Source organism: Thunnus maccoyii, chromosome 3, assembly GCF_910596095.1.
Source record: "Thunnus maccoyii chromosome 3, fThuMac1.1, whole genome shotgun sequence".
Taxonomy (NCBI): Eukaryota; Metazoa; Chordata; class Actinopteri; order Scombriformes; family Scombridae; genus Thunnus; species Thunnus maccoyii.
Genome location: NC_056535.1, coordinates 29993806 through 30019090, shown reverse-complemented (window position 1 = coordinate 30019090; position 25285 = coordinate 29993806). Strand labels below are relative to the sequence as shown.

At 38.4% G+C, this 25285-nt stretch overlaps 3 protein-coding genes and 1 long non-coding RNA gene across 5 annotated transcripts; 2 read left to right on the top strand and 2 right to left on the bottom strand.

Annotated features, from left to right (window-relative positions):
- Nucleotides 1–281: 281 nt before the first annotated feature.
- On the bottom strand, nucleotides 282–7133 carry ccdc51 (coiled-coil domain containing 51). Its single transcript, XM_042407665.1, has 7 exons — nucleotides 7001–7133; nucleotides 5760–5852; nucleotides 5442–5652; nucleotides 5088–5225; nucleotides 3774–3938; nucleotides 2858–3064; nucleotides 282–2355 (listed from the first exon to the last, which is right to left on the bottom strand). Exons 2-7 carry the CDS (start codon nucleotides 5762–5764, stop codon nucleotides 1774–1776), a joined length of 1308 nt encoding a protein of 435 aa, XP_042263599.1. The 5' UTR covers nucleotides 5765–5852; nucleotides 7001–7133; the 3' UTR covers nucleotides 282–1773.
- An 866-nt stretch (nucleotides 7134–7999) lies between these two features.
- Nucleotides 8000–12976, top strand: tma7 (translation machinery associated 7 homolog). Its single transcript, XM_042407668.1, has 4 exons — nucleotides 8000–8140; nucleotides 9248–9303; nucleotides 10354–10441; nucleotides 12475–12976. The coding sequence occupies exons 1-4, from the start codon at nucleotides 8125–8127 to the stop codon at nucleotides 12507–12509; spliced, it is 195 nt and encodes a 64-aa protein (XP_042263602.1). The 5' UTR covers nucleotides 8000–8124; the 3' UTR covers nucleotides 12510–12976.
- Nucleotides 12977–18022: 5046 nt separating this feature from the next.
- LOC121894815 lies at nucleotides 18023–19828 on the top strand. Its single transcript, XR_006095619.1, has 2 exons — nucleotides 18023–18346; nucleotides 19440–19828. It is a non-coding gene; the product is annotated as an uncharacterized LOC121894815 (long non-coding RNA).
- Nucleotides 18343–24513, bottom strand: LOC121894813 (butyrophilin-like protein 10). 2 transcript variants are annotated; one of them, XR_006095618.1, is made up of 5 exons: nucleotides 24419–24513; nucleotides 22122–22448; nucleotides 21919–21999; nucleotides 21269–21364; nucleotides 18343–20558 (listed from the first exon to the last, which is right to left on the bottom strand). XR_006095618.1 is itself a non-coding variant. In XM_042407666.1 (5 exons), the coding sequence occupies exons 1-5, from the start codon at nucleotides 23484–23486 to the stop codon at nucleotides 20473–20475; spliced, it is 681 nt and encodes a 226-aa protein (XP_042263600.1). In that variant the 5' UTR covers nucleotides 23487–24022; the 3' UTR covers nucleotides 18343–20472. The 2 variants fall into 2 exon arrangements, 1 of the variants encoding a protein (XP_042263600.1); XM_042407666.1 differs by lacking the exon at nucleotides 24419–24513 and adding an exon at nucleotides 23396–24022.
- Between the last annotated feature and the right edge of the window lie 772 nt (nucleotides 24514–25285).

Here is a 25285-nt window from a genome sequence, read left to right as displayed (position 1 = left end):
GAACGACCCAACATCAACATGAAATCACATAACACGCTCAAGTACTGAAAGAGATTGAAAATGAATTCCACTGTTGACGGGATCTGTTAAATTTCATTAGGATTTTTGCACAATTTTTAATTTAGTTAGCATTTGGGAATTTCACTTTTTATTGACAGGACAACAAGGATTCCAGTGATTCACAGCAGGTTACTGTCCACCTCAGATTTTGGAGGATGATAAATAAAAACCCTAATTTGTCAATTTGTATGACGATATTTTCCTAAATTAATCTTTTTTTCCTCTGCAGTGAGGTAAGTAAAACATAGCTAACTTATTCTCATTATTGCCCTTTTATATGTTTATATTTTTACTGATCTTATGCACAATTTCATGCCCTGTTAAATGAGAGGAACAAAGTTTTGTCGTCAATCCTTCACTATTGTCGGAGAGTTATAGCTTGGAGCAGACTGGAAATGACTCCCAGAGGTTGAATCATGAACGGAATATGTGGTCCCTCTGACGTTCAGCAAGTCAAAAAATTACAGGTTGATGATTAAAATGCTGACTCAGATTACCAGAGTTAAAAACTCACTTGGCGCTGGACTAACTTGGCTTCAGATAAACATCAGTTACCAATGCGGTTCCAGCCAAGTGCTTGAGAGCGCAAGTCAAACTGGCGTTCACCCCTATAGGGTTTGATCAGTGATGCAGCAGCTCTTCTGCAAATCAGACGCTCAGAAATTCTCAATCAGGAGGTTTCTGAGATGCAGTAGATAGTAGTAGTAGTAGCAAATGTTTCAGTAGATAAAACAATTAACAGATAATTAATCAGGAAAATATTTGATCATCATTTCAGTCTTAACAAGAAAAAATGTCAAACATTCTCTGGTCACAGTTTCTTAAAGGTGAGGATTTTCTCCTTTTCTCCATTTTATACCATGAATTAAACTCTTGGTGGGCAGAGGTGAATTACCAACTGGGCAAAGTCGGTCCTCATATGTATATATGTAGTGTGCCAATTTGATAAATTGTAATTTATTTGGAGGAATATCAACCATTAAGTCTCAATGATTTTGGCCTTAAGCTGGCTCCTTCATTATTATCTATCTTGGAGAGAGCCCTGTGTCAAAATATACATGCTGTATATTCCTAAACTAATTAGTTTATTTTTTACCAAATTACCACAAACATGGGAGCACCTACAGCTCATTTCTGTCCCAGGGATCTGTAAGTGGTTAATGCTGGATGTTGGAAATGTTGAATGGACAAAAAAAAACGACATGAAGATGTGATCTTGGGCTCTGGGTAATTGTGATGGGCGTTTTCACTATTTTTTGACATTTTATAAAGTAAACCAACAAAGTATTTGATGGACGCACCCATATAATTACATAATGGCATGTGACATCAACCTGACGTCAATGCTGAACTCAAGTGTTTCATTCAGTACATTTTGGAGAAATCTGATCAATCTGATGATCATATCTGACTGTTTAAAGATGTGATAGACGCTCATACTGCTGAGCACTAGCAGTGGAATGCAACATAGCTAGAAATAGGGCCAAACTCCTTTTAAATTATCTTGATTACACTGTTAGAGCCAACCAGTCGCTCTCGGCTTGAGTAGTTCAGCAAACATCAGCGGTAGATGACGAGCCCAAATCAACACCTGTAAACCGGTTTATTAGAAAACTTCCACCATGAAAATATTATATCCTGAAATAATTAATTTAGATTATTACCAGTAGTGTTTAAGTGCATGTTTACATATTCTAACTTGAGGTATCTTCTCTAACCAGTTCCTCTAAGCAGCATGTAGACAGCAGAGATGGTGATGGCGGTGGCAGTGTACGCGAACACAGCGTTATAAAAGGTGTTTTTCCTAATTCCTTCTCCCAGTGTCCTCTGGGTTTCCTCTAGACTCTTAACCACCACCTCAGACTCCCACTGGTCCCCTCTCGCTGGTCTTTCAGGCCTCTCCGGCTGCGGCTGACTAGCCTGTATTTCCCTCTGTGGACTGGTCTCCAGCAGCCTCCTCACCACAGACACTTCGCTCTCTACCCGACCGAGTCCTTGCTCCAGTTGGCCCAGTTGTGGTGGGAGGGACTCCAGGAGGGACTCTGTCCTTTCGCTGCCAATGTGGAGGTCTTTTAAGGCTGAAATAGGCACAACAGGTGAGTCTGAAGTCGGACTTTCCTTTTCCTGAAGGGAGTCGTCCTTCTTCGTGAAGGCGTCCTTCAGAGTGAACCTGAGGCTGTCGATGAGCATTCTGAGCTCGTCCTGCTGGGAGCGATGGTTTCCAGCCTGAACCCTGAGGGCTTCCTGCAGGCTCTCTGGACCTTTCTGGGCCTCCAGCAACAGACTCTTAAGCTCCTACAGACAAGAGGAGTGAAGATGTTATCAGATCACAATCATCAGTGCACACTGGTTTCCCAGTGAAGCGCTGATAGAATATACAGCACAAGGAGCAAAACAACTTCGTATGTTCACTTCAAAAAATTAAGAGAAAAGTATGTGTGATTTGTAGTGAATGATGCATTGAAATTAAGTTTATAATCATTTTCCTGTCAAAATGACAATAAATCATAAACTGTAAATCCAACCTGGCAGCATCAAACAACATTTTTTGAGTTCACAATGTTACAAAAAATGTTAATTAATCCATTATTTGGTGAACTTTGCAGCAATTTTGATCAATTAATCATTTAATTAATTCATCAACCTAAAAATGCCAACCATTCTTTGGTTCTTGCTTCCCAAATGTGAAGATTTCCTGCTCGAGATCCATTTCTTACATCATTGTAAGTTGAATATCTATCTATCGTCACCTTGGACTCTGATTATTTAAGTCAAAGCCATCATCACTCTTCCTCACCTGCAGGCGGACGCGGTTGACGTACGTTGATCCCATGACCCCGATCAGGGCTCCGAGCACCGAGCCGATGATGGACCAGTTCTTGGTGCGTTCGGCTCTCGTCCTCTCCTTCTCGTGGCTCTCCCTGACGCCTGCTGAAAACAAGGCGAACTTCTCCCTCTCTGCAGCCTCGGCGTTCTCGTAGGCTGTCCGGAGACGACGCTCTTCCTGCGTTCAGGAGAGAGCGTGAGGGTTAGGGTCAAATTCAATCTGTTTATTCCACAAACAGATCATTTTTTAACTGATCTCTCTAACTGGACTGATAACTTAATTCCCTACAACATCATTATCAACAAGGTAATTATAATTGTTTCATTACTTGGTGGTAGTTTATGTGCCACTGTGGCTAAATCTACTTAATCTTATTCTGATCTCAAACTATCTGGATCTAATACACCGTAATGCCAATATCTACCTATATAAGTCTCACTGACTGCTCAGGCAACATCTGTGACAACAAATTAAGCCCTTTAAGCTGTGGTAATGTGGTGGATATTTGTCATTATTATCATCAAGTAAGCTACATTGTGCAGGGATTTTTAAATGTTTTACTTTGGTGCCATCTGGTGGTTGTATCAACAATAACATCATGACTGACAGCAACATCTGCAACAACAATTTTTACCTGGATTGTTTCATTTTCCTACATATAAAACATACATATAATGAGTTTAAGGCTTCTATAATCCACTAAAAGGCATGATTCATCTTCTTCTTTATTTCACATAAATGTCTATTTGATGAAAGTCTTGATCTTGATACAAATGAAGTTTCTAAACATATTCATGTTAAAATAAAAGATTTAAAGGGTTTCTTTTTAGTATTTGTTTTGCTTGTATATTCATATGTCTAAACACCTGTTTATGCCACAACTAACCTGCAGCAGTTTGTGCTCCATCGTTGCCAGCTCCAGGTAGTGAGCCTCCTCCCTGGAGACTCTGTCCAGCCGGTCTCTGACCTCCTTCAGCCTGCCCTGCAGAGCCTCCAAGCTGGAATGAGCCTCTCGTACCATCCCTCTGGCCACCATGAACGCTGCCTCAGCCTGGGCGAAACACACACATCAGATTTTTCTCAGTATGTATCATCCTCCGTGACTTTTTGGAGTTCATCTATAATGCAGGTCTAATTTCACTGACTCTTAAAATGAACACACAGCATCCTGGATGCTGGATTTCCAAAGTTTCCTCCAGCTGCACAGTGCTGACACAAGCTGCCTTCACTCAGCTGAACTCCTCCACTAACATAATGAAAAGTTAATTCTGCCGAGACAAATTTCATGATAAATCACCCGTACAGACAAGATAAATATTACAGGGGCAGGTCAGTAATTAAAGATTTGCCGTGCTCCTCAGTAATTAAAGTAATTGTTCCAGATGACATTTAACTTTTGCAAAACTACAGGAGCTGGTTTTCAGTACAAGGATATTCTACAGGAAAACAATATTTATTATCATCACCAACTGGCTTCTATTTACTGGTAATTTAATTATTTACCTACAAGCTGAAAACTACTCAAATGACTCTTTCTGGATGCCTGTTTTGGTTTTACAGTTGAAATCAGTTAAGCTGTACAAAGACAGACCAGCGAAGACAGAATAAGACGTTAAAACAGCCCGTCTGATGCACTTGTAAGGTATTACTCTCATAATGTTTTCCTTAATTGTACAAGTTGACTAAAAATTGGTTGTTATGAGCTGGAATCCATCAAGGAAAATACGTTTTCTATATCTTCAGTTATTACAAAGAACTGATGAAAATCCATATACACTTTTAATACGCAGAGCACCTCTCTGGATGGGCCTTAAATTACAGAGGAACCAGTGGGCACTTTGGGGCTGTAATTACATCTGAGGTCTGGGGTGAAAAATTAAACACGTGGTCTGGTTGGGGTTAAACTCACTGGCCAGCACTTTATTTATTAAAATCACCTGACTTTCCTTGAAGAAATTAATCCTGTCTGAATTAGGCTCAGTACAACAGTCCTGCAACAAATCCTTCCTTCATGAAGCTTATGATGCTCAGTTTTATTGAGGTGTTGATTCAATATAAGGAGGCTCTAGTCTGCGGTGCTATTAAACTGTATTGTGTACTGAGAGATGTTTCTCTTATTTTGTCTACCCCATTTATATATACGTGACGGTCGACTAAACTTGGCGGTTGCGAGTTGAGGTGCTTCTTACTGTCTACTGACCTCAGTGACCTTGGTTTGGGCCTTGCGGACCTCGTTGAGACCGACGAATTCCTCGTACCTCTCCCACCAGTTGTTGACTGTGGCGGTGGTCATCTGAGCCGACCACTGACCCCACTGCCGCCCCACATCACCTGCATGCTGGAGGAGGAAGAGGAGGGAGAAAAAGGACAAATTATTTTAGTGATGAAATTATTTGGTCTTGTGTTCTTTTGTGTTTAATGCTTTAATGTCTTTGTATCAGATGATAGATGTGTTTTTATTATAAAATTGTTAATACAGATTAATATGTGGTAATGAACATGTTAGCAGTGATGTCTCTGGTCTGGAAAGAGTCAACACAGGGATTTCCTGTACCTGTAAGGCAGCCAGGGCGTGCTCCTTCACCACCTCGGCTCCTCCCTTCCCCTCAGGAGGGGCTGGGTTAGTAGGTGGGGGGGAGCCAGGCTGATGGTGAGCACTGTAGGTTCGGACCAGAACGATTCTGCCAGGCAGAGATCCAGGCGGGAAGAGGCGGGATAAACAGCATGAGCCATGAGCCCAGAGACAGATCTGAGCTCCTCTGTACCTGACACAGTAAAGATACTGTTAATCCTCAGCATCAGTGCTGTATTTTGACATAAAACCAGTCGTAGAGCTCAGTTCTCCTCTGTGGTCAACATTTTAAATAAGTACCTCATTGAGAAAAGCAGCGGTCAGAAATCCAGCTTGAAAACTGTCAGAGCTTCACTTTCACTGCAGCTACGGAGCTGACACTGGAACAGGCACCTGTGAGAACAACCGTATATAAAATATTAGATGACAGATAAACTATCGACTGTACATGTTGCCAGGTTCAGGACATCTCATTGAGATCAGCTGGAGGTGTGCTGTTGTGTCAGAGGGATCGGACAACTGAACTGGGTCCAGTTTCAATAGAATAATAACTCAAAAAACATCTTCAAGACAAAATTCATCATTGCATGGGCCAGTAAAATTATTTATTAATGTGGTAAGTTTTTTTAAAATATATGTTCACATGAGTTTTGTCAACAGCCATCGTCAATAATGAAACCATAACAAAGGAAACTAGGGCTGCAACTAAGGATTTTCACTATCAATTAATCTGTTGATTATCTTCTCGATTATTGATTTATTGTTTGGCCTATAAAATGTCAGAAAATTGTGAACAATCTATATCACTGTTCCCCACAGTACAAGGTGACACCTGCAAATGTCCAATTGTGTCCCGACCAACAGTCCACAACCAAAGATATTCAGTTTACTGTCACAGAAGACTAAAGGATCAAGAAATTATTCACATTTGAGAAGCTGGAATCAAAGAATTTGGACATATGTTTTCTTAAAGAATGACTCCAAACAATTAACTGATTATCATTATAGTTGGCAATTAATTTAATGGTTGCCAACTAATCCATTAATCAACTAACAGCTCTAAAGGAAACCCTTCATGTTATTCTGTTATTGAATTCACATTTGTGTGAAGTGACATAACTCACATCTAAAATCAATAACAGATACTTAAATACCAAAATTGAAGAACTTTCTAACCACATCCTTACTGCTACTAAATGTAAAACATGAAAGAAAACATGACTAATATGGACTCTGTACATACAGCATGATGAATGACTTTCAATACAGTGAACTGTCCTAAATTCATCATAAACAAACCACAACTCAACACCACTAATGTGGCTGATACATCAAATCAATAATCAGACTGGAGAGAGATAAAGTTTACAGACATGAACGTCATTACTATAACTTAAATCAAATTAGTTCCTCCAAGGTTAGCTGACTGCTCTGTTCCTGTTTCTCTGTTTCATTGCCAACATATGAGCTTTAAACTGTAGCTGAAAAACGATCCGTGATGACGTTTTAACTCATATAACAAGGTGACAAAATAAATATACCTGTTTTCTTCAATACTGTCAAAGCAAACATGTCACATGGATGAAGTTTCTTTGAGCTAATTTATAGTTAGCATCATGATGTCAAATGAAAGGGAGTTTCGGTTTAACGAGTGACCGTGTTAACTTGTGACTGACGTTCAGCGTCGTGGGTCCTCGTAGTGACGTAGGTGTCCTCTTAAAAGCCTTAATAATTTTACTTGAATCAATACTGATCTGTGTAATTGTTTAAAAAGGAGGGTCATATGTTTACTTGTAGTGAATTCTTATCAGAGTATAACATTTTTGTCTTTGACGCTATTCTGTAAGGTATTAAAATTCTGCTGTCATCTGCAACCAGAGATATCCATCAAACTACTCCACCACAATTATATATAGGGAATTCAGATACTTTTTTGAATATAAAAACTAATAATGTATTGAATGTATAAGGGAAATAATCCAGAGGGGCACGATTAGTAAACTGTATATTGGTATAGGATGAAAAAAAAACATATATATATTTTTTGAAGTAAGGTGCGAGAGGTGTCTCTGAATATATTGCACATGTGTTATCCAGTTAATTTAGCTATTGTTCCTTCTGTCACCACACAAATAAAATGACAACTCATCCTTTTTTTGGTGGTGGTGGTGGTTATTTAATTTAAGAGAATTTAAGGACTTTTTTTCTTCCAAACTCCATAAAACAAATCACATATTACAAAACAACATACAACTTGAAACCAGTGGACACAGATATGACATTAATAACAGATCTATAATACACATAAGAAATGAAAAGGAGCAAATGGAGCAGCATAAAATAATAAAGGGAGGTTTGTAAATGAAAGCTGTTTTCAATTTAAGGCTTCACTGAGGACACCTATGTGATTTGTATCTGGTTTCAACAGCTGCCTCCACAACGCGCAACCACGGACGCAACCGGCTGAAAGTCACCAGTTAACACGGTCACTCGTTAAAACGTAACACCGGGTGGATTTTTGATCAGGCATATAAAACAGATATTCTGTTTCCGGTTCACAGTTCGCTGGGGTCCTGTCAGTGCGGATTATAGTCACACAGCCGGCTACATTCTCAGCGGAATACGTTTAATTCTTCTCTTTACACCTCCCTTACAAATCTAAAACATGTCCGGCAGAGAAGGTGAGACGTCGTTGTTTCTTCTACTCGAAATGTCTGTCGTCATAAGAGATTATTTTTTGACAACGCGACAAAACTCAGCATAACGTGTCAGCTAGCTAACTTAACTAACTGCTGAAGAGCGCGCGAGCCTGGTAACGGTTTCTTCTTTTGCCAGAATACGTTCATTTTTTTTAGAAAATTAACGCCTTTTTCTTTGTTTACAAATATAAACACAAGATAGAGTATTTATTTTGACCACGTACGATTCACGGCTATCGTTTTGGACATTCGGCTTTTTAAATTATCTTCCAAGCAACTAGAATTGTTAATGACTGATAGATTAATTGCCGTCGATAATTTAACTGTTCAAAAATATATTAACCGGTAATGCAGAAGACGAGGGAGATGCGGTGTAACTGTCAGAAAATGTGTAGATATTTATTGGACAACGTTTAAGGTATCTACAGTACAAGACTGCGGCTATTTTAAAGGATCAGTGTGTAGGATTTAGTGGCATCTAGCGGTGAGGTTGCGAATTACAACCAACTGAATACCCCTCCTCACCCCCCCTCCCCCTCATCTTCCTCCCCTTCCAAGTGTGTAGGAGAACCTGCGGTGGCTGCCAAAAACTGTCTACAGCCAGTGTTTGATTTATCTGTTCTGGGCTACTGTAGGAACATGGTGGTGCAACACGGTGGGCTCCGTGGAAGAAGACCCGCTCCCTATGTAGATGTAAAGGGCTCAATCTAGGCTAACGAAAAAACAATGATTCTTATTTTTAGGTGATTATACACTAATTAAAACACACTCATGGATATTACATTAAATTTCTGCCAAGTCCGTTTTGCTAGATGCCACAAAATTCTACACACTGCACCTTTTAATGAAGTCCATAGTATTTCATAAATTGTCGAAAATCACTTGAAATTTGCATCCCAAACAAAATCTTAAATATTTAATGCCTGTGTTATTAACAGGCAAACTAATGTCTATTCTAAAATTTGAAATCCATATAGGGGGCTTCTTGCTGCAGTGGGTTTATGTCACGTATCACCATTGTCCTTTTGTCTACTGTCTGACAAGTCTTTTTTGCAGACAGCGAGCTAACTTTTCATTTATTGTCCTCAGGAGGCAAAAAGAAACCACTGAAGGCGCCCAAGAAACAGACCAAGGACATGGATGAGGTAAGTGTCCTTCTGTGCTCAGAGATGATCGATACTGTACATCTGTGGTAGGCAAATCTGGCCCTCCATCAAAAATATACGGCCATCTAAAGGGAAAAAAAAGCTAAAATTCCTCCTTTCTATGGACTGTAACAAAGACATGTTCATGTTTATGAGCTGCTGCCACTCTATGAGCTTTATGGGAATTATGAAATCTGCTCTCAGATTCAACCCTAAAACTATTAAATAAGTCCATTTATTCTTGAATGAATGACTGAAAAGGAATAAACAGAACATATTAAAACCATTTTAGCTTTGTTTTCACTGCGCCTATATGTAGCCCCCCCCATAAGCAGTGCAGAAAGAACTGGCCCATGGTTGAACCTAATTGCTGATCCATACTGTATATGAACAGTATAGCTTGTATAACAAAATCTTTTTTATGACATAGAATTGGACAATATGAAATAAAAATATGCTTTTAAGAGAAATTACTTTGACATTTCTGTTAAATCTGCTTGCTCTAATGTATGGATGCATCCATACAGTATTTTCTAAATTAACAACAATAACTCATATTTAAAGCTACAGCTACCATTCACTCATTTTCATCATTGATAAGTTTTCATCTTAAGTAATTAGCCTGAAAATGTTTCAGCAACAGTCCAAAAGCCAAAAAAGATTCAGTTTAGAAGGATGTAAAGAAGAAAAACCGTAAATACTTGAAATGTCAGGCTTTTATGGCTTTTATGGCTTGAGATTATTTCTTTCAGCTCCAATAATATGTTCCCAATACTGATTATTCCCCAATCCAATATTTTTCGGTTTTATTAAGAAACGTGAAAAGATTTATTAAAATTCATCAGTCAGTTGCCGTTTTTGCTCTGGGAACCTGTGATATAAATTTGAATTTTTATTTATTTACTTACTTATTTATTTGACTAAAGTGATAAATCATTTAGCTGCAAAAATAGTCATAAATAAACATTAGTTGCAACCCAAACACAAGAAGAATATACGACAGAAGTGATATCAGTTGAAGCATTATAAACTGTGTGTGTGTGTCTGCAGGATGACATGGCCTTCAAGCAGAAGCAGAAGGAGGAGCAGAAGGCGATGGAGGCAATGAAGGCCAAAGCTTCAGGAAAAGGACCTCTAGGTAAGACCAGAAAATCAGCCATGGTGTTTGTGACATGTATGTGACCCATAAAGTGTTTTTTTAATTTATACTTTTGCGTTGGACTTCACCCGTTGATTTCACCACCACAACACTAGATGAATGTATCACACGTGTTTAGATGAAATGTTTCCTTTTTTGATTATTTTTTTAGCTGTCTTCAAAGCAGTATTGGCCTTTTAAAAGGGGGGGGGGGGGGGGGGGGTAAAAAAAAATCTGTATGATGTATAAAATGAAAATTTAAAAAGTGTAAAAAACACGTGATCGCCATGTTTCTGTACCTTTACTCACTGACGGAGAACAGCGATCACAGTAAGGAGAAGGACTTGTTAAATGTTTATTACTGAAAGTAGCAGATTACTGAGACTTTCTTAAACCTGACTTCACTCAGCGAACCTCCACCAGAAGCACAGTTCTTATGGACTTCATGTGGTGTCTCTGTTGGCAGCGTAAGCCTGATGCGTAGTTACATAGTTGAGCACATGTTAGCTACTGCTGCTACAGCTTAGGCTCCAAAGCTGCGCCGTAACCACTTAACACGCCACTTAGGGCTAGCCAATATAATTAATTCTAATTTTTCTTTTTGCACAAAGTGTAAAATGTCTAAATCGTAAAAATCAAGTAATTACAAAACGCACTATTGTTAGTTTAGTTGAAGCTCTGGGAGTCGACTGAACAGTTTCCAGACTCTACATTGTACAGTTCATCTCTATCTGCAGGGCGCTAACGCTAGCTAGCAGCAGTCTGCAGATATCAGGCTGATGTCTTGTAAAGAAACACAAACAGCAGCAGATCAATTAGTGAGCGGACGTTTCTGCTCTGTCTGAGCTGAAACTGATTATTAAACTGGATGTACTCTCAGTTGAAGCATCTGGAACCGACTGTCTGTAGCTGTGTGGTGTTTTTTTTTTTTTTACAGTGATGAGTGGTCAGAGATATAGCAGGGAGAGAGGCCATGAAGAGCCTTAAAAGTAGTCAGTAAGATCTTAAAATCTATTCTAAAACATACAGGGAGTCAGTGTAAAGAGGCTAAAACAGGAGTGATGTGATCATGTCTCTTGTATCAGATCATGTAATTCCACAGAGTATATTTTACACAGAGGGTAAATGAAAAGGTCCAATGTGTGTTTGTTTGCACACATGCTGTTTAAAGTTAAAAGAAGTAGCGATGTTTAAAAAAACCAGTAGCATGAACATTATTGGAGTCATCAATGTGGATGATAAAATTACCACAAAGAACTGATAACTGATGGATTATTGATCAGTTATTTTATTTTAAACATGTTAAAATAACATAATAAAATATATAGGCAGCGAAACAAAACAAATAAAATAACGGCAAACTTTCAGTAAACAACACAAATAACCATTTAATGTTCGAAAAGGGCATAGGATGAAGAACTTTTCTAGTCCTACCCCTTTTTTTTAAATACTTTTATCAATCAAATCAAAGACAAAAACTGTTTAAATTGTGATAATTTAAAACAAAATTGGATAAACATTCAGGGAGTAAAAAGCTGCCAGTTGGTTTTGGGGGAGCAAACATGAGCCAGATGGAGACCGCCAAGTGTAAAAGTGTGAACTTCAAAGGAAGAAAATGCACCACAAGGTCTTTGATACCATTTGGGCTCTAACCATAAACACTCACTGGGCTACCACCATGACAACCACTGACCCTGTGTTGGATGAAACAATCATAGCGTGGACACACTTCAACAAGACGGCTTTGATCATTAGTCTGCAGCCAAGATTCAGTTTAAGTTTGTAGATGAATTAAAACCAGAGATCTCACATTGAAGAAGCCGTTTTAAGTGTATTTGTGCTGAGCAGAAGTTGATGCATTTGTCCGAATCTTTAATAGATTATTAATATTTCTGAGTAGAATGTGCACGTGTGGGTCGACAGACCTATGTGTTATGATTACAGGTATATCAAAACTATGTGAAGAGACAGACTCATCCAGCATTTCTTACAAACTCATTTTTTAAATGTTTCCTGTCTTTTCTTTCCTGCAGCAAGCGGTGGCATCAAGAAATCAGGGAAGAAGTAAAATCTGAAGATGACGTTTTGTTTGCTCCCCTGCCTCGGTTCCCCTGCGTCCGAGATGTCTGTTTGCTCTCTAAGAGACTCCAGTTTGTTTTGCTCTTTGAAAACACGAACCCATCAAACACAAAACATGTCCCAGGTGTTGACCTCGTCCACAGTGATAATGAATTTCAACAACAGGAATGTCTGTTGCCAGTCAGGTCCAGTACACACATCAAAACTCCCCCTACGGCCCTAATTTGAGGTTTCACACTGTGATATCTGTCAAACACGTTTGTCACTCAGTCATACACACTGACCAAAATCTTCCAATTCATTCAGAAATGAAGCTCTGCAGCTGTAGAGATGGATAGCGTGTGTTCTGTTTTGTCATGTATCAGAAACGCATCAAAACCCCCAAGTTCTTTTGTTTGTCTGGTCTGAGTTTTGTTTTATTGTAAAGAGGGAGATACAATAAAGATTTTGTAATTACTGTGTGTTAATTTAATTCTTAGTATGGATGAAAGGAATCTCTTAGTAATCTCAAGTTTTTACAGTAACAGCAGTGATGAGCTGTTCCTTTTAAACCCCCAGTTGTCAGTTTCAGGCCTCATTAAATCAACAGTTGGCTTTGGTACAGTGTTTTGTTTTTTTTATAAAAGCAGTAACATGACAGAAAGCTGGAGGTTGTCACACAGCCTCGGTTATAACACGTCATTGAGAGGAATAAATAAATTAACACCATTTATTAAGAGTTTTTGTTTAGAAAATCCAATATTTTTGACTAAAAACTTTTGAACAGTTGATTTACAACATGCATTAGACTTGATTTACATACATGTGTGTGTCAGTTCTGGGTTTAAAGGTGGTTTACGTTCAGTTTTCTCCCAAAAAACACATTGGCTGTGTCCGAAATCACTCCATATTTACTATATAGTGCACTACATTTACCCTTCACCATTTTATTCGAGTGTATAGTCAGTAAGATCTTAAAATCTATTCTAAAACATACAGGGAGTCAGTGTAAAGAGGCTAAAACAGGAGTGATGTGATCACGTCTCTTGGTTCTGGTTGAAAGCCTGGCAGCTGAGTTCTGAACAGTCTGGAGTCAATCTATAGATTTTTGGTTCAGGCAAGAAAAAAGACTAAGAATCTGAGCATGATGAGATGAAGGTGTGAAACTTAAAATATATTGTTTTGTTTTTTTTCAATTACAACTTGGAACCAGCAGGATTTGTTTTGCCATGAGCTGGGACCCGATGACAAGGATCTCTGTTTTGTTAGACTTCAGCTGAGGAACATTTTTTCACATCATGAAGGCAGATAAGTTAAGTTAAGTGCATTCAGTATTCCAGGGTCTGTGGATCTAACAGGCAGGTATCATCGACATAATAACAGAAAGAGACACTATGTCTATGAGTAATGTACCCAAGGAGAAGCATGTATAAAGAAATTCAACAAACGCCTGAGGCACAACAAAAGAAAATGAGACAGTTGTTCACACAGACAAAGACCTTACTGTTAGACAGGTATGATGAAAACCTTTGAGATGCTTTGCTCATTAAAGATGCAAGTGGGACAGTATTAATAACTGGCGATTCACATTTAAAAACTATACATTTGTGATCAGATAAAGTAATATCCAGTAATTCCACAGAGTATATTTTACACTGAGAGTAAATGAAAAGGTCCAGTGTATGTTTGTCTGCACACATGCTGTTTAAAGTTAAAAGAAGTAGCATGAACATTATTGGAGTCATCAATGTGGATGATAAAATCACCACAAAGAACTGATAACTGATGGATTATTGTTCAGTTATTTTATTTTAAACATGTTAAAATAACATAATAAAATATATAGGCAGCGAAACAAAACAAAAATTAAGGAACTGTCATAAATTAAAACAAGAGTGGATAAACATTCAGGGTAGTAAAAAGCTGCCCGTTGGTTTTTGGCAGCAATAAAGACAGCAAACATGATCAAATGGAGACCGCCAAGTGTAAAATTGTGAACTTCAAAGGAAGAAAATTTATCACAAGGTCTTTGATACCATTTGGACTCTGACCATAAACACTCACTGGGCTACCACCACGACCACTGACCCTGTGTTGGATGAAACAATCATAGCGTGGGCACACTTCAACAAGACGGTTTTGATCATTAGTCTGCAGCCAAGATTCAGTCTAAAAACATAAAATCTAAGTTCATACGCCTGAGGCACACCATACTTAACAAAATAAAATGAAGAGACATAGTTCTTCACAGAGACAAAGACCCTACTGTTAGACAGGTATGATGAAAACCACTCTAAGCGGTTACGTTGTAGAGCACAAATAAACATGCCCACAAATCCACACACCTCCGCCCGACCCTGCGGCTGAACGCTGCACTGCCTGATTTGGTGTGAATGAAGGGTTAAGGCTGTACCACATATCCTCTCTAACAGGAAGCTGTGGTCAATCACGTCAAAGGCTGCGCTAACATCCAGAAGTACAAGGACTGGGTTGTTGGTAACCTTGAGCAGTGCAGTCTCATGCTGTGATACTTCCAGAAACCAGATTGAAACTTTTCTAAATTATTGATATTTCCTAGTGCAGAGATAAATTGCTTAGACACTTTTTTTTCCAAAAAAAAAAAATGATAGAAAAGGAAAATTGGTCTGTAGTTTTGAGGGAGGGAACCAGCCTAGGTAACAGTGGGCTCACACAAGCAATTTTAATATATTCAGGGACACACCCATTAGACAAGCAACTGTTAAAAACAGAAACACAGCCTGACAGAGTCCATTACTTTTATTAAAAGCTTTGTTGGTATTATATCAAGAGGGCTGGAAGACACTCTCATATGATACTTTCTCTAGAAGTTCAGACAAGGTAATGTGATAAAACTGATTCAAACTATCTTGTTGCGGGTGGTGGACATCAGAGTAAGTGGCGTTGGGGGTAATAGAGACTCTGATTGACTCCACTTTATCAGAATACTGTCGTTAAACCAAGGCTGCTTTCTTTCTGAGGACTTAGATTTGACCTTAAGAGGTGCAATAATATTTAGTGAAGACGAGTAGATTGAATATTCCCACACCGATGAACTGACTAACACTTCTAATTCAGACAGGTGTGGGCTTTGATTATCAAACAATGCGCAGAACTTTGAGATGCTTTGCTCATTAAAGATGCGAGTGGGACAGTATTAATAACTGGCGATTCACAGTTAAAAACTATACATTAGTGATCAGATAAAGTCATATCCAGTAATTCCACAGAGTATATTTTACACCGAGGGTAAATGAAAAGGTCCAATGTATGACCACGGTTATGTGTTTGTCTGCACACATGCTGTTTAAAGTTAAAAGAAGTAACGATGTTCAGTTTTCTCCCAAAAACCACAGTGGCTGTGTCCAAAATCACTCCCTATTTACTATATAGTGCACTACATTTACCCTTCACCATTTTATTTGAGTGTCCGAATGCTGAGTGTGTAAATATATCTGCGATATAGCACCCTCAAAAATTCCACAATGAAACAAAAAAAGCAGAAGTGTCCATTGCATGTACACTACTTTCTGCTAGTAATCCCACAATGCAATGCTCCACATTTTAAAGATGTGAAAACAACCGTCACACGACTCTACAGCTGACTGTGACGACACACGATGACGACGATTAGTTAAGAGTCTGAAAACTTGATTTGCTGCTCACTATTGAGTGAACTATTTAGTATATTATGTGTAGTGAACAAGTGAATAACAGAGTGGTTTCAGACGCAGCCATCCTGTGCATCCTTGAGGCCGAACAAACATGAAATGCATTCCCCTCATGAAACATTTACAAAGATGTTTTTTTTTAAATATTATGATACTTGTATTTTTTTATATCCATTAACATTAACATCTGCTGTCTTGGAGCGTTATTGCTACCAACTGTCCATCAGCAGAAAAGCATGCAGGAACTGTAGGGATGTGTTGTGATTGTGCACAAGATCTAACAAAACCAAAATCACAGCGTGTGAAAAACCTTTTATTAATATGCAATGGCAGAAATAAGTACACCCACACCCACATCCTTTCCCTTCATAGGAAGCGACGAGATCAGGGTAGAAAATGCTAACTGTAGTTCTGAAGGTATTTCCAGAATCGAATCCTCAATGAATCTTCTTACCACATGGATTGGAAGTAAAAACCTGTTTTTAAGTATGCAAGGAAAGCAGACCGGGAGATGAATCAAAGGGAAAAACCTCAATGAGTGGAGAAACATACTGAGTGTAGATGTTTCCACACAGGTCCACCGCATGGTGCGGTTAAGTAATAAACATCCAGTCATGCTCTGCATCATGTATTCAAGTTTTGAGCAGGACCAGATGTTTTAGACTTTGGATGGCAAAAGGAAAAGAGGGTTCATTGTTTGAGCATAGATGGGAAGAGCTTCGGTCACAAGGACTGATCAACTGGCTGGTGTTTCAATAATAACAGTGACTAAAGTGACATTTGCATTTAGATCTATGGGAAAGAAATCAGTAAATAGGATAGGAAATTGTAGCCAACAACACGCATTTGATGACCGTGAACCAGCCAAAGGAGAGATTCGTATATAAAAGTCACCCAATGAGAAAGTCTGCAGACATACAGAAGCAGCAGCATACAAAGTACAGTGATGTATGAGATCACCACAGCCAGTAACAAAACATAAAGCACAGTGGTGTCCAGTATCTAACTTCTTTAGGCACTAGTCAGGTGCATTCATAAAGAGCAGATCACCATAATCATAAACTTTGGCACTACTGGCCAGACTGGAATCCATCCAGCTTCTGACCTATCAGGTTACCAAACGCCAATCATGATCTGAATTGAGTAACCTGAATATAGCTTTTGACGATTAGTCACATGGATTTTCTAACAATTTGAGAAATCTAAAATAAATATATGCTGGAAATAAATAAATTCAGTAGTGATTAAACATGCTGATATAATTCAACTTAAGGCAATGATTTGCTTCCATACTGGAGGGGATCTTAAAGTTTATTTTGCTTCTGAACCGAGGCGTCAAGTTTCCACGTCACACTTGTGCAACCTGAATACTAGCCCACGATTGGGTCCGAAACTAGTTGTGATGTCACAAATCCTGCTTGTGGCTACACGTGTTTAAACTGAGATTTAAGGTGAGCTCAGAGAAACTTTCCTCCTTCAGTAGATGAATGTGAAAACAAACTCTGCACAGAGAACAACATCCAACTGAAGGAATGAGAAGAAAGACGTGTTTTTTGAGTGGAGTGTCACTAAATTCACTGTAATAATCTAGTGACACTAATACCTATCATTAGATACTCTTGAGAGAAATTAGAAGATGTTTTATTATAATTTGTGGGAACAGATCATTTAATAATAATGACTAAAACAATGAAGAACAAAGACAAATAGTGTCAAAGAAAGGCAAAAAAAGCTTTAATATGTAATATAATTTATATATAATAAATAACTATATATAAATTTATAAAATTACATTTACAAAGCTTAAAGTGCATTGAAAAGTGCATAACAAAACATACAAAAAATCATACAAACGGGTGACAAAAAATAAAGGAAAAACCGGTACAGGTCTGAATGCTTGACCCCTACAGCGAGGGGATCTGTTGTGCTTTGGGGGACATTTTGTTGGAATGGTTTGGGTCCACTTGTCCCCTTAGAGGGAAGGCTCACTGCTAATCAAACAGTCAATAAGGGGGACGGGGACGAGGGGGGGTTGTTCTGCATCATTATTCTATGATGACACATTTATTTTCCCTTTAATTTGGCACACTCAAATGGAAAAGCTTATCACAGCAGAACTGTGAGGCCAGAATGCACGTATTAGGGCTTAATTTGACAGGTGTGTTGTGTTTGTTTAGCATGTGTATAAAACACATGTTTTGGATTCAACTCAGCTTCTTTTTTTTTTTTATCCTATAATGACACATCTATTTTCCCTCTAATTTGTCACCCGTCTGTACAAACACATGCACACACACACAGAGAAATCTCAGGTCAGCAGGCAGTAACATTAAGTTCTTTAACCTCTTAACATCCACCATTTTTTGGGAATTTTTGCCTATTTGCCACACCCAAATGGAAAAGCTTATAATAGCAGAACTATGAGGCCAGAATGCATGTATTAGGGCAGGGGTTCTCAACTGGTCTCAGCCCGGGACCCACATTTTCCCATGGTCATTAAGTCGCGACCCACCTTTATAGAATACAAAACAAACAAATTTATTTTGTTTTTGAAACAACCTTCAAAAACACATTTAAACATACATATGCATGCAAAGCGAATGCATAGCAATTTTTTAAGAAACTCAGCAGGAACATGACAACTACATGTATAAAAGTTACTGCAATAAAATTAAATATCAAAACTGCACAAAATAAATAAGGCCACAAAATTAGATATTTTACTTCTCTGCATATCTCTGTACATTAGTAAGAGGCTGAGGAGGACCATGCCAACTGCATGTATAAAAGTGATACAGTGAGCTACGTGGTAAGACGCCCGGAGCGTTTGTTCTTGTTTGGAGCAAGATGCTGTCAGACACTTCTGTGATACCTTCAGTTCATGAAGTCGTCTTTGAAAAAACTCCACCGGCTTGTCTTTACATGCAGGATGTTTCGTTTGTAAATGTCGCATTAGTTTGGATGGTTTCATGCTCTCATGTGCCAGCACTTCATTACAAATAACACACTCTGGTTTCTCTCCGTGTTTGTCCTCAATGAACGAAAATCCACATTTCAAATACTCCGGGTTATATTTGCGTTTCGCCATCATCACAAATTTAAAGAGAAGGGTTACCGGCAAACGAATGGTGGTTACCATGGCAACGAGAATGCTGCGCACATCTGATGCGTGCCTCAGAACGTGTCCGTGACCCACTTTTGGGTCGCGACCCACCAATTGAGAATCGCTGTATTAGGGCTTAATTTGAAAGGTAACATCTTCTAGTTTTTGGAAATGTGTTTGTTTAGCATGTGTCTAAAACAACCAAAACTACATAAGTTCAAACATGTCTCAAGAAAGTGTTTTTGGTCCCCGTCTATAATGAGTCACAAACCTTACCAAAATGTCTCCAACTTTCTCCGGCTTGTACTCATTAGTGTATGATGGTAAGCCTCTTACAACTGGCTTTAACATAACCAGCTTTAAAAAATTTTTTCAATTGCTTAGAAAAGTATGTGCAAAAACTGGATCGCTGAAAACTGCGAAGGAAGAAGGCAACCTGGATATTTCCCTATTGAATAATTGCAGACGCTTCTCTAATCTTCCCTTTATTGAGAAACTACTGAGAAAATTGTTTTGGATTCAACTCAGCTTTTTTTTTTTTTTTTTTTCTAAAATTGTAAATGCCCTTCTGGAAAGATTTCAGTCTGGCTTCAGATCACACCACAGTACTTCATCTAAATCGGGTCAGGTCTCCTTTTACTGCCGTGGGTCTGTAGGTCAATATTTCCGATACCAGAGTGTACGCGGTATCAGCTCTGATCATGTGGTACGTCACAATCACCGCAGGAGAAGATGGTGTGTTGTAAGGCCAGATCGACTGTCAGTGTTTCCCCTACATTCATTCAGCAAAATTAATGAGCGCCGCTGCTAAAATTTCAGACGATCATTAATATCAATGGGCTACTAATGATTTTCACTTGCACACTGTGCGAGAACAATAACACCCTACGGATTTTTTTAGTCATCCTCTCTCTCTCTTCGTTCTTCAAAGGACATCTACGTGAAAGGTACAAAAGTAGCGGAAGGAATAAGGCAGTGCGTGTGTAGTTGCGCGAGCGGCAGAAACATGGCGTGAACACGATAAACAAGCAAAGTGCATTACAGCAATCTGTACTGAGCAGCTTCATTAGGCAGTGTTATTAATTAAATTAGAAAAGTGAAATAAGTCACTTCAAGTCTTGCTGGATGATTTTCAGGCCGTTTTCCACAGTGCTGTCCAGGTCTTTACCCTCTTCTACTGCTCAGATCATCAGGTTGTCCATTTGACCGTTGTTTGCCGGCATCTCTGCTTCCCCCTCCCTCCATCGTCTGAACCTCCTCCTCAGTTCTATGAGAGAACATGACAACCAGTTTGTGAACATGAGGTTTTACAGTTTAAGGAAGTCTGTGCATACTGCTGAGCAAGTAAGTGTTAGGGATGATTATGGATACGGATATATTTCAGTTATTTATTTATCACAATATGGCAAAAGTTTGCAAAATAAACTGACGTTTAAGGCATGAACTGTGCTCCACTGTTCATTCCATGAGCTAGAAGTATAAAATAAGAACTTAATACTTGTTTTTCTAAATTATGGCTTGCTTGAAAGCTTTCACTAGGAAAAAAATATCTGTGATAAGAACAATATGATAGCAAATGTTATGTACGTTAGTATATGATAACGGAATTATCAATCAGCTCTGGTGTTTAAAGCACAAATGTCTCAAAATATTACATTTTCACAGGAAATGAGGTCGACTCTGTGATCACTGGATAAGTTTACATACAAACAAAGTGAGATTAGTGGGTTAGCCAGCTATCTTTGGGCTTAACTCAAGTTTCTGAGACTTGACTGCATCCTTTGGCTCAGTGTAGCCGATAGGAGAGCCAGACTAAAAGGTGCATCCCGATTCCCTTATTTGATCGTTCCTCGATCTCGATTGCTTGACCCAGAAGTCGTTCCAGTCTGCCATCATGAAAGTTGTCCCAAAACACTTATTTCTGCTCTTTAAATGTTGATATTAAAAAGCTGTGGGTAAGTTAGGCTTGTAACTTACCATTTCTATAGATCCAGCCTAGAGCTCCGATGAGACAGCAGATGACAATGACAGTGAAAATGGTGCCGGTAAGGATAGCTGCTGTGTTTTTACCACCTGAAAGGATATGAGAGAAGAAGTTTGTTTGAGAGGCAGCGCAAGCTCAATGAGATGCAGTTTTTCCCTTAAGGGAGGGACTTAAAAGAGAAAATTGAAAGCAGAAAGTAGCTCCAATTATAACTGATGACAGTAAAGTCTGTGGATCATTAGGGACACCATTTCTGCACACAGACATTGAGGTTGTATTTATTTAATCAATTTACACCTCTGTCGTATTTTGAAAACACTGGGCGAATTTACACAGAATGGATTGCAGCCGCTAAAAGCACCGTGAATTGCGCATCATTTGCAACCGTCTCAAAGTCTGATTCACAAAAGATTTTATATGATATGACGGCGCAAACATGCCCAGAAAGTTTTGCAGCTAAGTGCAATTTCTCCACATTTCAAAGCTATCTGTATGGTGAGATAATACTTAAGTATTTACAGTCAAGACATTCAGCTGCACATTTTCACATGAGACTCACAATTTTTTCTCTTGATCTTACAGAGAAATAAAGATAAAGTGTGCTGAAGAAACTGCACTTTGAAAACATCTCAAAGTCATTTACCAGAATACATCTCGGTCACATCTGGATGTCTGGTTGTCCTCAGGTCGTCATCTTGTGTTTGGTTGCTTTGGACTTTTTCTCCTGTTAAAAAATGAGATAAAATTGAGGAAAAGTACTCATAACCAAGACTTGTTTTTACAAATGATTTAAAACTCAGTTTGAAACAAAATTCTTATATAAACCAATAACTTCAGCTTGCTTACCAACTTTGAGGGTAATAAAACAATAGGTGTCTGTTTTTTTGACAAAGCACTTGAATGTTCCATTATCAGACAGCCGTACAGAAGAAAGTTGCAGTGTCACATTTCCTCGGCTCAAACCTTCACGGAAGAGGACTGTCCTGCCTTTGTACTCGTCCTTCTGGTCATTAAAGTAGTCTTGTCCATGTCTATACACATGGACGAAATTTGTGCGGCCATCTTTAGTCCACTCCACGAGTGAACGCTCCAAATTGACTTGAGGATCCTGTGGACACTGTAACAAGACGTTGTCGCCTTCTTCTGCTACTACTTCTACTTCTTTTAACGTAGCTGGAAAACAAACATTATAATTAGATATGCAACAATAACCAAGATTACTTTTGAATTAAGTGTTTTTAAATCCAACGTAACAACAATTCTTCAAATATACTTGTGGTGCACCACCTAATTTCACAGCAACATAATACACTACATAGTGATTTTTAACTGAAACCTTCTTATCAGTTTTCCATGTGTGCACACGTGGGAAAAAAAGTGTAAAAACAGTTTTGTTTTGTTTGTTTTTTTTGTTTTTTTTATTTCATGTAAAGTGGGGCAAATTGAGTCTGGAGGCTCAGCAGTGACAAAGAGATTTTTTTTTAACTTTAACAGAACATGTACATACAACATATTTACAACCAAAACAGATTTCTCCAGGGATATAGACGGCATATATATCAAAATATAGTTTTAATAAATAAAACAAACAAAATGTTAAACAAAAATGTTTAACATATCTAAATGTGGCACCATACCCTGATAGTTCTTGCAAAGGTCTCTAACGTCCAAAGTTTGAAGTCAGTCCATTTCTTTTTATGTAAATTTTCCTATTAATAAAACCAAAGAATATCACGTCTTTGGGCCATCTCATTGCCTTCAAAACAAAGAAAATGTCCTCATCATTTGCTCAGTTTTCCTCCTTCTATGTCCATCTCAAAAGGACGGAAGAACAGATGGTAAATACTTAATTTAACTAGTCTACAGAATACATCCAGCAGCCTGCCCGGTGTGTCTCACTCATGGTCTCGCAGCCTGACAGTTCATTAGTTAGGAGACATTAGTTCTTGGCGAAGCTCTATATGTGTTTGCACGTTAGCATAAACGTTTTAAAACCATGACATAAACTTGTTATCTAACAACATTATAGCAATGTTAAAGACCTGAAAACAGTGTCGATGCTGAAAGCTTCTTTAGGTATTAACTGAAAAAGCGAGGTTAATTAGCTTAGTTTAGCTTACCGGTTTCGATGAATGGTAAAATGCACAACAAGGCTACCAAAGTCGTCTTCATCATCACGGCAAAGCCCGGTTTTAAACTACCGACAGTCATTGAGATTATCAACAAACCGGGTCCTGTTATCTCTCTGTGATTTGTAATGTTTGAGTCACAGAGTCATAGAAGTTAAAAGCTGCTCCGCCCACTGTTCCGCGCCAGCACAGTTGAAACACAGGAAATCTCGACTTACTAAGGGACAGTTCAGGGAAACGATGATATGTTTTTTCACGACTTACACGCAGCTAAAGTCTTAACGCTGTTTAAACCCACTTTCAGACCTGTGAAACATTTATCTTGCTAATATACTTATTGCTTTTTTCCCCCATCAAGTGTAAGTGGTGCAAAAACGAAGAATCAGCGGCTAAATCAATATTTATGTTTCCCTTAACTTTCCCTTTTAACCCCAAAGATACTTTGTCACAAATAAAGTGAAAGAAGTTGGGTATAAACTTATTCCTTACACACCTTACTACCACAGCAATATCCACCTGACCTACACTAATGTACGGTGTACTATATTATAGCATACTGATGTCACTGAACAGTGTATACTCAGCAAATAGTACATTCTAGTCATGGTTATATCTCTAGTCTCTATATTTGAGTTAGTCTATTTAGTTATTGTATATAATTTATATATTTGTATCTTTTACCTAAGTTACCTCATTGTTTTTGTATTTTGATGTCAAGGGATGAGCACCTCTCACTGTAAACTGCAGTAATTAACTTAAGACATGCAAACAAGTTTTCTAAACTAAAGTGGAAAATAACATGCCACAAAAATTGAGAAACTTTTTAACAACCCAGTATTCATCAATGGATGAATCTAAGTTGGGGGGGTAATGACACAGACACCCGCTACAGCCTCTTCAACAACATTAACTACAAGGTTTAAGCAAATTAAAGTTTTATATTTGTTAACTTGTAAACAACACATCTAAGATTTCACATTTAGTCTTGAAATGAACATATAGCCACATTCTTACCTGTTTTTAGAAACTTTGAGGACAACCCAAACTTTAGGTGCTGTTAACTCGATCATCTTCTCAAGCCCCTCCCACATGTTATTGCGCCACGTGGGCCCGATCTGCTGCCACTTCCTCTAAATTTCGCGCCGTTTTGGGCTTCGGAGGCTTCTTATTGGCTTAGAGCAAAAGAGGGCCGTGTCAGTGGTCACGTGATTGGGCGGAATTCTTTTTCTACAACTTCAAATCTAACAGATTGACAAAATTTACGTGAAATACAGTTTAACTTCGCTCTCAGCCTTTAAAATGACAATCTATCACTTACAGTGGTTCATATTACTGTCAATTAATAACATTACATTCAATTTATTGATGAGCGCATATCAATCTGAACCATACAGCCACGATCTGAACACACAAACATGATACATATATTTCAGAAGAGTCTTGTTATAAATAGATTTGATTAATACTGCAGGACGTTTTAGAGGTTTACAAACTGCGGGAGGGAGTTTGACAGAGTGGAGGCGTGAGTGTAAAAAAAACCAACAACACCACATCCTCCTTTGAGTCATAATAATCTGAGCGTGATTCACACTTTCGAGGATATTATTTTCTCTGGTGTGCATTTCCAATAAACCTCCATAAATCCGCTTAGAAATCGTAAGAAAAGAAGAAGCTTCAGAATTTGCCTGGTAATTTTCACGTTTTTAAGTTTTCTTCAGTAATCCAGTGATAGTTGTCTGTACATACACGATTACACACATACAAACAGGAGCTGATAAAAACTGGCTCAAGTTATAGCACACCAGCGAATTCAGAGCATGGATGTATAAAGAGAACTCTTTCTCTCCCATGATTCAGAGACGGTGTACATTTTGTTTAATC

Excerpts from the sequence above, each read along its gene's own strand:
- ccdc51 (XM_042407665.1), bottom strand. Across the intron at positions 3,939-5,087 it reads CCCAAACCAAGGTCACTGAG|GCTGAGGCAGCGTTCATGGT; the intron begins GTCAGTAGACAG and ends TGTTTCGCCCAG. Across the intron at positions 3,065-3,773 it reads TGGAGCACAAACTGCTGCAG|GAAGAGCGTCGTCTCCGGAC; the intron begins GTTAGTTGTGGC and ends TCCTGAACGCAG.
- tma7 (XM_042407668.1), top strand. Across the intron at positions 9,304-10,353 it reads AGACCAAGGACATGGATGAG|GATGACATGGCCTTCAAGCA; the intron begins GTAAGTGTCCTT and ends GTGTGTCTGCAG. Across the intron at positions 10,442-12,474 it reads TTCAGGAAAAGGACCTCTAG|CAAGCGGTGGCATCAAGAAA; the intron begins GTAAGACCAGAA and ends TCTTTCCTGCAG.
- LOC121894813 (XM_042407666.1), bottom strand. The coding sequence starts at position 23,486 with ATGACTGTCGGTAGTTTAAAACCGGGCTTTGCCGTGATGATGAAGACG. Across the intron at positions 22,000-22,121 it reads TTTTATTACCCTCAAAGTTG|GAGAAAAAGTCCAAAGCAAC; the intron begins GTAAGCAAGCTG and ends ATTTTTTAACAG. Across the intron at positions 21,365-21,918 it reads TGTGACCGAGATGTATTCTG|GTGGTAAAAACACAGCAGCT; the intron begins GTAAATGACTTT and ends ATATCCTTTCAG.